This window comes from Eucalyptus grandis, chromosome 5 (genome assembly GCF_016545825.1).
Source record: "Eucalyptus grandis isolate ANBG69807.140 chromosome 5, ASM1654582v1, whole genome shotgun sequence".
Lineage (NCBI taxonomy): Eukaryota > Viridiplantae > Streptophyta > Magnoliopsida > Myrtales > Myrtaceae > Eucalyptus > Eucalyptus grandis.
The window spans coordinates 30,474,550-30,487,488 of NC_052616.1; the positions used below are offsets into that span (position 1 = coordinate 30,474,550).

A 12,939-nucleotide genomic window follows, 5' to 3' on the forward strand; every position below is an offset into this window, starting at 1 on the left:
GTACGAGGAGTGTTGCCTTTTCTTTAGTGGGATCTCTCGTCCTGTCTCTCATGCTTGTCTGTTGTTTAGCTTTCTTTTCGGTTTCTTTTCTTTTTACTGATGGATGGATGTCTTCTCCTCTTTTTATCTTTGTTTTCCTTTTTTCTGCAGCGTTTGTTGGAGATGGAGATTTCACTATTCACTTCAACCTGTGGAGGAGCACAATAGTTTGGAAAGCACAATAGTGCCGCCTTGTGCAGTGATAGGCCATTGAACCATGTAACGGCAAAGAGAGCAAAAATCTAGGTGTTAAACTTTTGGCAGATTTGGAATCTTATTTGCAGGACATCAACGATAGAGTTTGGATTTTCGAGAATGGTGAACGTTGTGCCAGCACTGGAGCAAGAGGCTGAGGAGAAGATTGGTGAAAAACAGTTGGAGGTAGCTGGACTGAAGGAAACATCGCCTGCATGTCATACTGCAGAGGACAGGGATAAGCTTTTGCATGTTCCATCATCACTGTTGAATGAGGAGAATACCCAACAGGACTCCATTTTAGTCGTCTCAAACCTTCATAAAGAACATGACAGGAATTCGGATTTTCTGAGGAGCCGTATAAGTGAAGTGAAAGAGCAGCTAGTAGAACTCAAGAAAGAGGTAAACAACGTTAAAGGTGGAAATCGTTGTGGGAGGATTAATTCAGGTGATGAGTTGGTAGGGTCGGATGGTATCTTGCTGGAGGAGGTGTCTGAAAGACTGATCGGCGTGGACAGTACTTTCGATGCTCCCCAGAGTACACTAGATTCTTTCTTCAGCCAGCTAAAGGATATGGTTCACATATCTAAGAAGTCACTTCGTGAGATGCAGCAAAAATGGGAACTTAGAGCAGAAATCGAGGCCATTGTGATGACCAGCTACATCAGGAGCCTCCACAGTGAATTTGAGAGGAAGTTTTGGGACCTTAACACTTATTCTCACGGTTGTGAAAACCCCAGTTCCCTGAAGAAGATAAAAGAAATAACAGCTCCTCTACGTGAGGAACTGGTTATGCTTTCTAATCTGTTTTCTGGCAATGATAATGGGCAGCTAATTTCTCAAGTGTCCTTGGAGGATGGTGAAGAGTGTTTGATTAATAAAAGAACTGATCACTTGAACCAGAAACTGTCAAAGAATTTGGATGATGAGCTGATGATCACCATGCCAGAGAATTTGGACCCAGTGCAACTAAAAATATGGGAACGGATGAATGGATTTGTTATTTCAAGACTGAGATGACCAAAATGAAAAGATACCATGAGTCCAAGGCAGAGAAGATGACTGAGGAGTATTTTTCTCTCAAGAGAGAATACTTCAAAAAATACTTAATGAACCTTCATTGACCGTCAGAAAGGACAAGGAATTTGAAGGATTGAAGAGAAAAATCTCTGATGTGATCTCGAAGTTAGATGACATTTTGAGGGAAAGTAACAGCGTACCTCAATCTAATGGAGATGCTGGCAGTTTTGGCACTATGAGGGCGAGATTGGAAGATCTTCTGGCTGAAAATCACCAGCTAAGAAGCGTTCTTTCTGATATGGCAAAAAAGGTGATGTCTCTTCTCTCACAAATATCTGATCATGCAAAGCAAATCTCTTCTCATTCTTCCACTGAGGCAGAACTGTTGGAAACGATTGGTAATCTCACGTGTAAATGGGAAGATGCACAAGTTGAAGCTTCCATTTATAAAGAAGTGTACAATTGTATTGTCAAGGAGATGATGGCACACATGCACTATATATCTGGCAATTTGTATAATCAGAAAAATATCAGGGAAGATGTTCATGAAATTGCTAATGTTGCTGAATGTTCGTGCCAATATGAATTCGAGAATTTAAATACGGAGAATGCCATTTTGCAAGGGTTGGAAGGAATGATATTTGCAGAAGTTTTGAAAGATGCTAAGGAGAAATTATGTCACTTGAATTTTTCATATATTAATGAAATAAAGCTCCGAGTATCACTTGAATGGGAAGCAACGGAAAGAGAAAGATCACTGGAATCGAAGATTTCAGAAAACGAAAAAAGCTAAAACAGGAGGCAACACAGTTGGCAGTGTCGGTGGAAGAAAAGGAGAAATTAGCTCAGGAAACAGCTGGGAAATTGTCTATACAGATGGAAAAATGTGAAATGATTTCTCAAGGGCTTGAACACTTGAAAGCTGAATTGAGTAGACAGCAAATCCTAATTGCAAAGATGAATAAAGAATCAGAACTCATGAAAGGTAACCTTGCTCAAGGACTTAAGCAAATTAAAGTACATGAAAGGGAGTTTAACAATCTAAATGAGAAGTTAGACTTAGCAGTCGAAGAGTTGATCAAAGCTAATATAGAGAAAGAGTTGCTTTTGGCGGCTAATCAAGAGAAGGAGAATGCTCTACAGTTGCTTAGAAATAAAGAAAGAGAGAACTTGGAACAGCTTGAGCTAACGACGCGAACTGTCTATGAATTGCTGAAGAAAGTAGCTGACTTTGAACAGAGCATATCAGAAAATATTCAGGGGAAAAACATGAGGTACGCACTGAAATTCCTCCTTTATTGTTTACCTCTATGACACGTACGGTTCTTTAAGAAGCTGCTATAGAGGGCTTCGTGTGGTTTATCTTGTTCCTTAGCAAAATTCTTGATTCTTTCAGTGCATTTTCTAGATTATATCTAGTACTGTAGAATAACTATTCTTTATCGTTCTTTACCAAAAAAAAAAAAAAAAAAAAAAAAAAAACTATTCTTTATCGTCCAACCTTATGTTATATGTGCTTGACCTGTAGGATTTACATTATTTACAAAATGTCCTAGAGAGAAAGGAATAAGTTTGTCCAACGATAGATATTCTTTCTCTGGCTTTTGGAACAGTCAAGTTGATGATTCCTTAAATATTGCAGAAGTAGGGGAGAAAGGCTGCTTTATGTATGTCTTTTAGGGCATGGGCCTTATTGTCTTTGGCATTATGAACTAGGTTTTGATAGTTTGATGGGAAGTTAACCTGGCATATCCATTGTCTGTATCACCCATCACATCTCTGAGCGTGGACCAGCACATGCCACCTAAGGTTTGAAGAGCTATTTCCCACTAAAGCTTACCTATCCTTGCGAGGGGCTGCCTTTCGGCAAATAGATTTAGAAGTATTTGTTCAAATGATGATATTAATTTGTCATTGAAAAGATGGCTCGAATATATAATCTTTTCAACTAACGAAGAGAAGGTTTATCGATCAAGAGCATGGGCTCTCTCAAATTCATACCACGCGTGATACGGGATTTTTTTTAAAGTTTCTAACAACATGAGTATTCTAGGAGTAATCACTAACTTATTGGGTTCGGTTGGAAATAAATCGAGACAAAAGAATATCGTCTCGATTCTTATGCAATCAGAGATTGATGATCGGGGACTTGATTGCATTAATATACCCATTAATGCCATTTTGGTACCTAACTCGAAAGTATGTTATCTAAGTGACTATTTACTTTTGATTACCCATTAAACCTAAAGGTATCAATTCATTAAGTGAACATGCAGCTGTTTTTGTCGTTCATTATAGTCTAAAGCTAATCATATCCTACTCTAGGAAATGAATTAACAATCAATTTATTGAAAGGTAGTACATGAATAAAACACTCAAGGAGTCAAAAGTGGTTTAAAAAGTAAATGCGAAAACAAAAATCCCGATATAAGTCAGACAAAAATATTACATGGCCTCATTATTGAGCCTCAAGACATATTCCTCGAAAGCTTGCTATTGGAACTAAGGCAAACCCAATTCTAATGACATGATTAAAGTAAAGCCTAGGTTAGGCTACTCTAATCATTTATTTGTAGTGTGAGGCCAAGTCTTAATTGATTTTATTAGCAAAGTCTGCGCTAAGTATCCTAAGATATCTAAGCTAGCCTAATTAAAACTAATCTAGGTTACTACAAGAAATTAAGATCGGAGCGAACATTGGTCTTCCACCTTCCCTGGTTCTTCTCAGCTGCCACCTCTCAGATCGTCATCGATGAGTGTCGCTTTGCAATCAAATCATTCATCAACATCATCCAGGGCATGTATTCAAGCAAAACAAGTCATCGGCAAGGTCCACCACATCAATTTGATGTTCAATTGATTTAAAACTGAGTTTGAGATTAAGCATACATGTCGATCAACCCAAGTCACCACCTAATCCTCTAACGATTTGTTTAATTAAAATTAACAACAATTGACCTACCACTTGCATTCGCAATGCAATGAGTTGGTTGTGTTAACCCAAGCCGATTAACATGTATCACGAGCTTAGGCCATACAATCTAGAAATCACATGCTAAAGACTAAGTAATCATGCATTTAGGGTTAGGGCCTGTTTGGTGACATTTTTGTTTTTTTATTTTTTTGTTCCCAGAAACAGAATTCTGTTTGTATACTAGTTAATGTTTTTATTCTTTAAAATAAATCAGCGGCTAGGGAACAGATTTGGAACAAAAATATAAAGTAAAAAAACTATTTTTTTCTCGAAAACAAAATAAGAAACAAAATCATTTTAGGGAAATAAGTTCAGTGTAATCTAAAATCTAAAACTTAAATCCTATATTTTAAACCCTATAGCTCAAAAGGTCTATGTAAATGTTTATTAGCATATCTAAAAATTTTAAACCAATGGAATTCTCTGTTGCTATTTCCAACTTTTAAATTTTTACCAACTATTATGTATGATTTTCAGAGGCCATTTTAGAATATCTTAGTCAATTAAGTCCTTATAAAAGTCCAATTTTATCCAAACATGAATTGTTAAGTCTCCACTAACATTTCTATTATTAAATGAAAAAAAAAATTGGGAATAAATTTTTTTATAATTGTACCAAACATATTTATGTTATTTTACAATTTTAAGAATAGAAATTTTGCAATTACCACGTTCAGGAATATAAACAAAAAAAAAATATTTTTGAATTGAAATTGTTCTTGAAAATAGAAACATACCCAAATAGCCTTGGACAATCAACAATTAAGTGAACTAAATTGGATCATTTATCCATTGTTACTGATTCTGGCCAAATGTGTTTGGGTTCAATTAAGCGCCCTAATGATCTACCCGTTGTGTGATCCTTACATCATTGGAAAGCCCATGGATCGATTTTAACTTTCATTTAGACCACTTGACCCGATTTGATCGACCCGAATTTGACCCGACAACCGAACCTACTCCAGATTTGACCCGGTTCCGATTTTAAAAATACGGGGAAAATAGTTAGAAATTTCAAATTTCACGGGGAGTTATTTCGAGGAGTTCGAAAAGAATTTTATGTTTTGAGATTTAGCAAATGAGGACCCGAACTATGGGAAACTGACGGGTTTTCCCAAGGGACTCCTTTGAAAACAGTTTCCTAGGCCACAACCCGACCTTCTCCGAATTTTACAAATTGATCCCCATAAATTTTATATCCATGCCCCCAAACTTTCCAGTATAATAAATTAGACCCCAGTGAACAAAATTTTACGTTTGAGTTCTTTCAGAAAAGGCCCAAGACTATGTGAACTTTGCAAAACAAAATCGGTTCATGCGGACTCCAGAAAAACCACTGGGTTTGATCGTCTTCTTGGCGTGGCATCATACCGACCAAACGAAGTTGGAATTTTATGAAACTGGTAACATTGAAAAGCTTGCAATCTCAGCTTCAACTTTGATGAGAGAGTTTGTCCAGATTCCGAACACAAAAAATGCTAAAAATCGGAGAAGGGACAAAGGTCAGGAAAATCTGAATTTTCTGGATAAATATTTTGAATCTTCAAACTCGAACAAATCTCAAACTTAGGCTGCCCAAGTGATTTCTAGCCACATTCAAGTGATTTCCAGAAACTTAGGCTTCAAAGTCCAAATATGAACGCACAAAGTTTAAACGTACAAGGATAGGTTTGGCCATACTGAACGCACAAAGTTTAAACATGAAATTTCTTGGAATTTACCCTATCCATTTCAATTTCTAGGCCGGTTCAAGGTTGATTGACCAATTCCTTCACGTCCTAACTAGGAAATTAGACATAGATCGAAGTTTGTACTCTGATTCTAACCTATGTTCAATATCTAGCATCCTAGGACGATCCTTAAAAATTTTGAACTAAAATGAGATATTGTACCTTGATTTGAGCGTCGATCAGAAACAGGCCGGCACGAGGTGCTCCAGTAGAAGGAGGGGGCACCAGCCATGGCTGGCCAGACTTTGGCCGTTGTTTCCGGGCCAGGTCAACTTTGGTCAAACCGGGTATACTTGAAGTCAACTGTGCCTTAAAACAACACCCGAGTTATGATTGTAATTTGTAATGCTTTAACCCAAAATTGGCAAAATAGGCTTGAAATTATGGTCGATAGTGTTCCCAGGATCAAATGTTGTAAAAAAAAAAGGAAAAAAAAGAAAACTTTGAAAATATCTGGAAATAGATGAATTTTGTATTTTGGCCATTGAAAGTCAAATCGTCGGTTTGGCCGGAAAGGTCAAGTTACAATCATTTTTTTTTCTGAAAAATTGGCAATTGGGAAACAAACTATCTAAGAAATTGAAACTTTCTAAGCTATTAGAATTTTTATGAAATGTTGACCTAAGGTTGACTTTTCAGGGATTTGATAAAAATGGAAAAACCAGTAGTCAACTTTCGATTTTTCTAAAGAAAATGACATCTGAGGACTCTTGCAACTCTTTTTGCCCAGGAAACGGGCCCATCGCAATCGGGAATCCTCAATCTCGATTTTTTAAAGATTCAGATTCAGACTTGTCGGCCAAAATTGAGTTGTCAACATGTTCTTATTAGCTGATTTATTATTTGTTGGTAACTTTTTTTAGGTAGTTTGAAATCATCTAAAAAACCATTGCAGCTGCTCCCCGTTAGAGATAGCTACCATCACTTAGTGTTTGTGGATTTTAATTTACCCACAGTCACGTCCACCACAACCACCATTCATTTCATCTTCCAATTTTTGTTGAGTAATCCTTTAGTGAATCAAACAATGGACTGGTTATCATGAATCAATGTGAGTCATCTCTGACCAAAGCTTTTCCTAAGGAATTCTTCTCTTGTAAACGAAAATAGTATCGCCAAAAAGTTGGACCTTGAGGGAAGTGTCATCTGGTAAAATATTCTTCTCAGACTCACAGTCTGAACTAGACATTAGGGAAACAATCTGAATTAGTTGTACAATGTCTTTGTGCCTAAATCACTTGTGAAATCTAATTTCACTTTTAGAGAGCTACTTGACATGTGAATTCAGCTTTCTATTTAAGTACTTGGATGTCAAGAAAGTATGCCATTTATCTTTTTCATTGAGCAAAACATAAAGAGCTTTCGTTGGCGGGCGCAACACATGGAGTCGACACCTTATAAGAACACTAATTGACAATAAAAAGATCTACTGATTAGATTCTATTCACATGGTATCATCAAATGATACAAAAGTGAATTTTTGAACTTAAATGCATTCAATAGTTCAGGTTGCATTTTGAAATCTGGAAAAGTGAAAGCTACATCCCTTTTTAGCCCATATTTTGTCTTTGCTTTTCTTTTAGCTTTTAGGTGAGCTGCATTTGGTTAAGAATACAGACGGACCAAGTTGCTGTGCTGGATCAGTTATTTGATGGAACTATTCTATATAGCTTTTAAGGTTGAATACAGGGGTTTTATAAGAAAGAACTCACGTTGTCCCGAATTAAAATAAGCCAGTTTTCCCGAGATCCCAGTGGTTTGATGTTCCCACCAGAAAACACCCTGGTAACTTGTTCCATTGCTATACCAAGCAGGTGAAATATCTCCAACATTTGCTGGAGAAAGATGCAAACTTCCTGAACTTCCCTATAATTTATGGGGAGGTTGCAGGCTAACGGGGGCAATGGATATGTGGTTAAGGGGCATTCCGAAGAAATGCTCGTCTCAGTTCCGTGACTCCATTGAGAAAGAGGGCTAGGGAAGTTCATTTTAAATCTGAAATATATACCTTCATAGACTTCATTCTGAAGTTAAAAAGAGATTGCTCGAAGGCTAACTCATTCAATGGTCATTTTGGCAGAAACAAGTGAAAATCTGCCCCCACTTGAAATTTCTTTTGCATCTGCTTTGTCAATTCACTTTGGTCAGGGGAGAAAAAGTTTAAAAGTGTGAAACGCATTGTTAAGGTGAGTAAGGAGACACGAGGAGAATATTGTTTGCATGAAGCCTCTGTTGCCATAATCTCTTTGGCAGGAATCTAGATAAACTGATTACCAGATCAAGAGAGGATAAGAGAGAGTGTGAGAGAGCGACCATAAGGCCAGATTTTCGGGGTATTTTCGTCAATTACGTTCAAAAGGATTTGCAGTTAGCCATTTAAGGTGGATAATTAGATTTTCCCTTGGTTTCTTAGGTAGTATATTTTTTGAGGAATTTTTGGTAAGTAATACTCTTGAAGTGTGGACCAGCTGCATCAGGATCAGAGACTGAGAATTTGGATACCTACGGCTGAGGCAAAAAATGCTTAAATTCACCAAATCATTGCTCTTGCAATTTTCAAATCCTTGAGAAATGCTAGGAAGTCATTCAAATGTAATGTTCTCTAGCAAAGCTGCCTTCTAAGCACGATATTAAATTTCTAAGTTGAGATCATGCCATCACACGTATATAGACTTTTCTGCATTGTAATAAATTGGCAGATGCAGTAACTCAGCCATACCTCTGCATTCCAGACAGTGGTGCTTTTACAACCTTGAACCCTGACCTCCCTGTGAATGAAATGTCCTTATTCTAACTTCAAGGCTTGCCCATCTTTGGAACTCATTCTTGATGCAACAATTTTGCAGCTGCAGATCCGATATATCTGTACTCTTCCTTTCTTTATAACTTGGGCATGCAAGTGCGGTAGTACTTGCTGACTATTTAGCTAGGGATACTATGGAGTGTCTCTTCATTTCCTCGACAATAAACCTGTTAAATACTTATTCAAAGTGTTTTGCTTCACTATTTTGTTCACTGTTGGCTCGTTTAATGCATAAGATTTCTCGTAGGCTGGTGTCTTGATCTGCAAGTTTTGTTGTGACTTTGGACTAAAGTTGTTTGTGTCGCGATTCTCTCTAGGTTGGGTACTGTGGGGTCCCAACTGAGTTCCCTTAGGCAGAAGGCTGTTGCACTTAAAAGAATGGGATATATTTATCAGCAGAGACTTGAAAGAACATGTTCAGACCTCCAAAAAGCTGAAGCTGAGGTAAGCAAATCACAAAGCTTGTACTTTCAGTAAGCAAGACTTACCATTGTATTTTTCCTTGATATGCAAGTCATTGTATGTCACACTGAAGGTCGCCTTTAGTCGCACGTCTTGCTTTCATTATTGAAAACAGGTTAGTAATTAACTGACCTGTTTTCCTGGAAAATAGTAGAAATCTAGGGTGCATTTAAATCTAGAGGAGCTTATCTAGTATCTGTTTTCATTGAACATTGTCCAAGGATTCATTTTGATTTTCCACTTATATATGATATTTTGTCAGACATTTTCTTTGTTTGCCGATATTTTGTATTTTAACATAGCTCTTTAATTGTGGCTGGAATTTAGAAAATATATTAAGTGTGAAAAAAATATCATCACAAGATCTCAGGTGGTGTTTGGGTGCCTGTCTTGCGACACGTTTTTGGTTATTTACGTGATTAATAATTAATTTGGACACTATTGGGCTTTCCTGTTCTCCGTTCCTTTGATGAATATCTTTCCTTCTTGTCCGGGCTTTTGAGCTTTCTAGGGCTTTTGTTTTCTCATTCTCACTCTTTGAGTTGAAGGGTAAATTGATAAGGGAGATTCAGCTGGGTGCAAATTTAAGGGTGGAAAATATATTGCATCTGATAGACAACACCAGTGGAGAAAGTTAAGAACGTTATTTCAATCTGCAGGTGGATCTCCTAGGAGACCAGGTGGATACACTTTCGAATTTCCTGGACAAAGTTTATATCGCTTTGGATCACTACTCTCCAATCTTGCAACATTATCCTGGAGTAAGTTGACCTTGCTCTTTTTCATTGCTGTATATGTTTTTAAAATTTCAATGGGATGGGATTTCATTAGTTAGTATGAAGTTCATATTATTTTGAGTGTATGACTGATAAAAAATACTTTTGTGCACATTTATCACTGAATCTGATGTTACTATGAGAAATCATCACATATTGAAATCTGTCATATTTTCAATGTGTAATAGATCTGATGTTACATAGGACCGGAATGTCAATGGCTCTACATGTCTAGTGCAAGACATCTGCAGGTCTGAATATGCATCTTTTCCAGTGAAAAGATTTCCTTTTTTTCCTCTGCTTGAAGGAGTAGTGTCATGCTATATTTGATTTCAGACTTGGAGGCATTTTGTAAGTGAACTTGTGGGCAAGCAAACTATTGAAAAAAAATGCTCTCAGAAACATAATTTGTCCGTTCTCCGGGCAGTGTAATTATTTATACTGGTGTGCCATCTGATATATACTTCAGATGGATTTTCTAATCCTTCACCCACTGGCTCTCCCTTTGCTTCTTGCAGATTATGGAGGTCCTGAAGCTTGTTCGAAAAGAGTTGACTGGGGAATCTTCAAGTTAATTTGATGGATTGTCATATAAGTCAATGCTTCAAATAGAAGCTCAGACTGATAAAAACACTCCATGTATGCATTTATAGCTACATTAGTTCTTGTCAAATGGGAATGTGGATGCTGAACCGTCTACAAGATAACAAAATGTTCCTTTAATAGCTGTTCTCTTGGATCTGAAAAATCTATGTATGGTTGAGTTTGAGCATTCTGTAGTAATATACTTCTCCTTGTTTGCAGATCCCATGCTCTGATCTCCTTCTACAGCATCCGCCTCTTTTGTCATTGTGGCAGTTCTGCAGCACCTCCAGTCAACAACTCGCCGTGCTGCCGCAGACATGGATCTTTTCTGTGGATAGTATGCCTTCTTTAAACGATTATAGCAAGATTATGACGTCATAGGACAAATGGCTTCTGAAGGAACATAGACCCATCTAAATTAAAGGAAGAAACTAGGAAGATGCCAGCTGATTATCGTTATACAAAGGTGATGCCAGCTGATTTTTGTTGTTCCTCACTTTTGGTAGGATAATATCTGAATGTAACGTGAGATTTCAGTGAGCATTGTGCATAGATCTCATTAAGTAATACCGATAACACCAACCTGCATGCCTTATCTTTATCAAAGCTATCCTATTCCTTAGTTCCCACTTAAAAATGTTACATCAACATAAGAACATTGGCGGCATGTCTGGTGTTCAAGAAATCAAAACTATTCACTCTCCATTTCTGTGTACTCCGCTGATTCTGCCCTTCTAAGAATGGTGTTTTAGTATAGAAGTTGTCCCTTGGAAATTCTATCCTATTCCAAACAAGGGAAGGTAGAAGAAAGTTGCTTGTGCACTTCTTCGTCAAATATGCCATATAGTGGGAGACCAAGTGGGTTAGGTGAAATTGGTGATCTCACAAAAAGGGCTTAAATTAGAAATTTGGCTTCAAGTTCTAGAGGATGTAATACATGGCGGGTTGAATACACGATCATAAGATCTTCTGCAACTGTTCATGTTCTTGTTTAAGTCATCGCGTATGAATCAACTACCTGTCTTTCAGCCATTATAAAGAGTTAATTAGCCCAAATGCTTCTAGACAAAACGTAACAAATTATGAAGACAAATGGGTGTTTGCAAGTCTGGGATCAATGACTCTTTCTGCAAGGACAGTGGAGCCCAATTCCACTTTTTTTGTCCAATCGTGATTGTCCTGAGTAGGGAATATGCAGATGTCGGAATCAGCTGATGCTTGGCCCTCCTGGATTTTTCTTGTTCGGTCTTAAATGTAATTGATCAAGCTAATTATAGCCCCATATGAAAGGAGAATGACTGAGTTTTACTTTGTCTAAAGTTCCACCTCTTGCTCAGAAAACAGTTGATTCCATGGAAGTGAATGTTACTCCATCCAACTCGAGTTGTCGAATTTCAATGTACTCCTAGGCTAACAGCACAATGTAGCATTGAAGTCGATGATATGGAAAGCATGCCGAAGGCTTTCTTCCTAGGCTCATGTTTCTTCTCCATACTTTCTTGTCACATAGTGGCGATTAGCTCAATGAGCATATTATAATAAAGAATGCATGGGGCGAGAAAGGGAAAAGTACTAAAAAAGTTATGAACTTTTTACATTTGTGCCAATTTAGTCCCAAATCTTTTTTTGGTGCCAATTTAGTCCTAAATATTTTTACATTGTGCCAATTTAGTCATTTCCGACCAATTTTGGCCAGATTTTACGGACTAGACGCCAATCAGTTGATGTGGCCTTATTGGCGCTGACGTAGACAACTTTTAATAATATTTAATACTTTTTTTTTCTTTTTCTTTTTTCCTTCTCCCCTCCTCCTTCCTCCAGCCAGTCGTTGGACCTCAGCGACCTACCAGAGGTGACGACTGGCGAGGTTGAGGTTGCCAGCCACCTTGCCAGTGGCCGCGAGGGTGAGCCTCGCCCGCTTGGCACGAGGCCGCCCTCGAGGCCTCGGCGACAAGGCCAGCTCGAGGCGCGAGAGCGGCCTCGCGCTAGGTTGGTAGGGCTCGCCCTCACCAGATGTAATGAGGATCGAGCCTCACCCATGACTAGCGAGGCAAGCCTCGCCCGCCTAGCGCGAGGCCGGCTCGAGGCCACAAGAGCAGCCTTGCGTCGAGCGGGTGAGGCTTGCCCTCGCTAGATCTAACAGGGGTCAAGCCTCGCCCATGACAATGCTAGGCGAGCAAGCCTCGCTGGCCATGAGCAAGGCTCCACCCCTGCCAAATTCGGCAAGGGTGAGCCTTGCCCGCCTAGCGCAAGGCTACCCTCGCGGCCACCGGTGAGGTGGCGGGTGAGGTCGACCTTGACCTCGCCGACCGTCGCGGAGGTTTGGCGACCGGCGGGAGGAAGGAGGAGGAGAAG

At 38.6% G+C, this 12,939-nt stretch overlaps 1 protein-coding gene across 1 annotated transcript; it reads left to right on the forward strand.

Annotated features, from left to right (window-relative positions):
• Positions 1-354: 354 nt before the first annotated feature.
• LOC104444899 (WPP domain-associated protein) lies at positions 355-11,287 on the forward strand. The gene is made up of 7 exons (XM_039313595.1): positions 355-1,199; positions 1,366-1,878; positions 1,992-2,528; positions 9,079-9,205; positions 9,883-9,984; positions 10,518-10,638; positions 10,804-11,287. The coding sequence occupies exons 1-6, from the start codon at positions 355-357 to the stop codon at positions 10,572-10,574; spliced, it is 2,181 nt and encodes a 726-aa protein (XP_039169529.1). The 3' UTR covers positions 10,575-10,638; positions 10,804-11,287.
• The last annotated feature ends 1,652 nt before the right edge of the window (positions 11,288-12,939 follow it).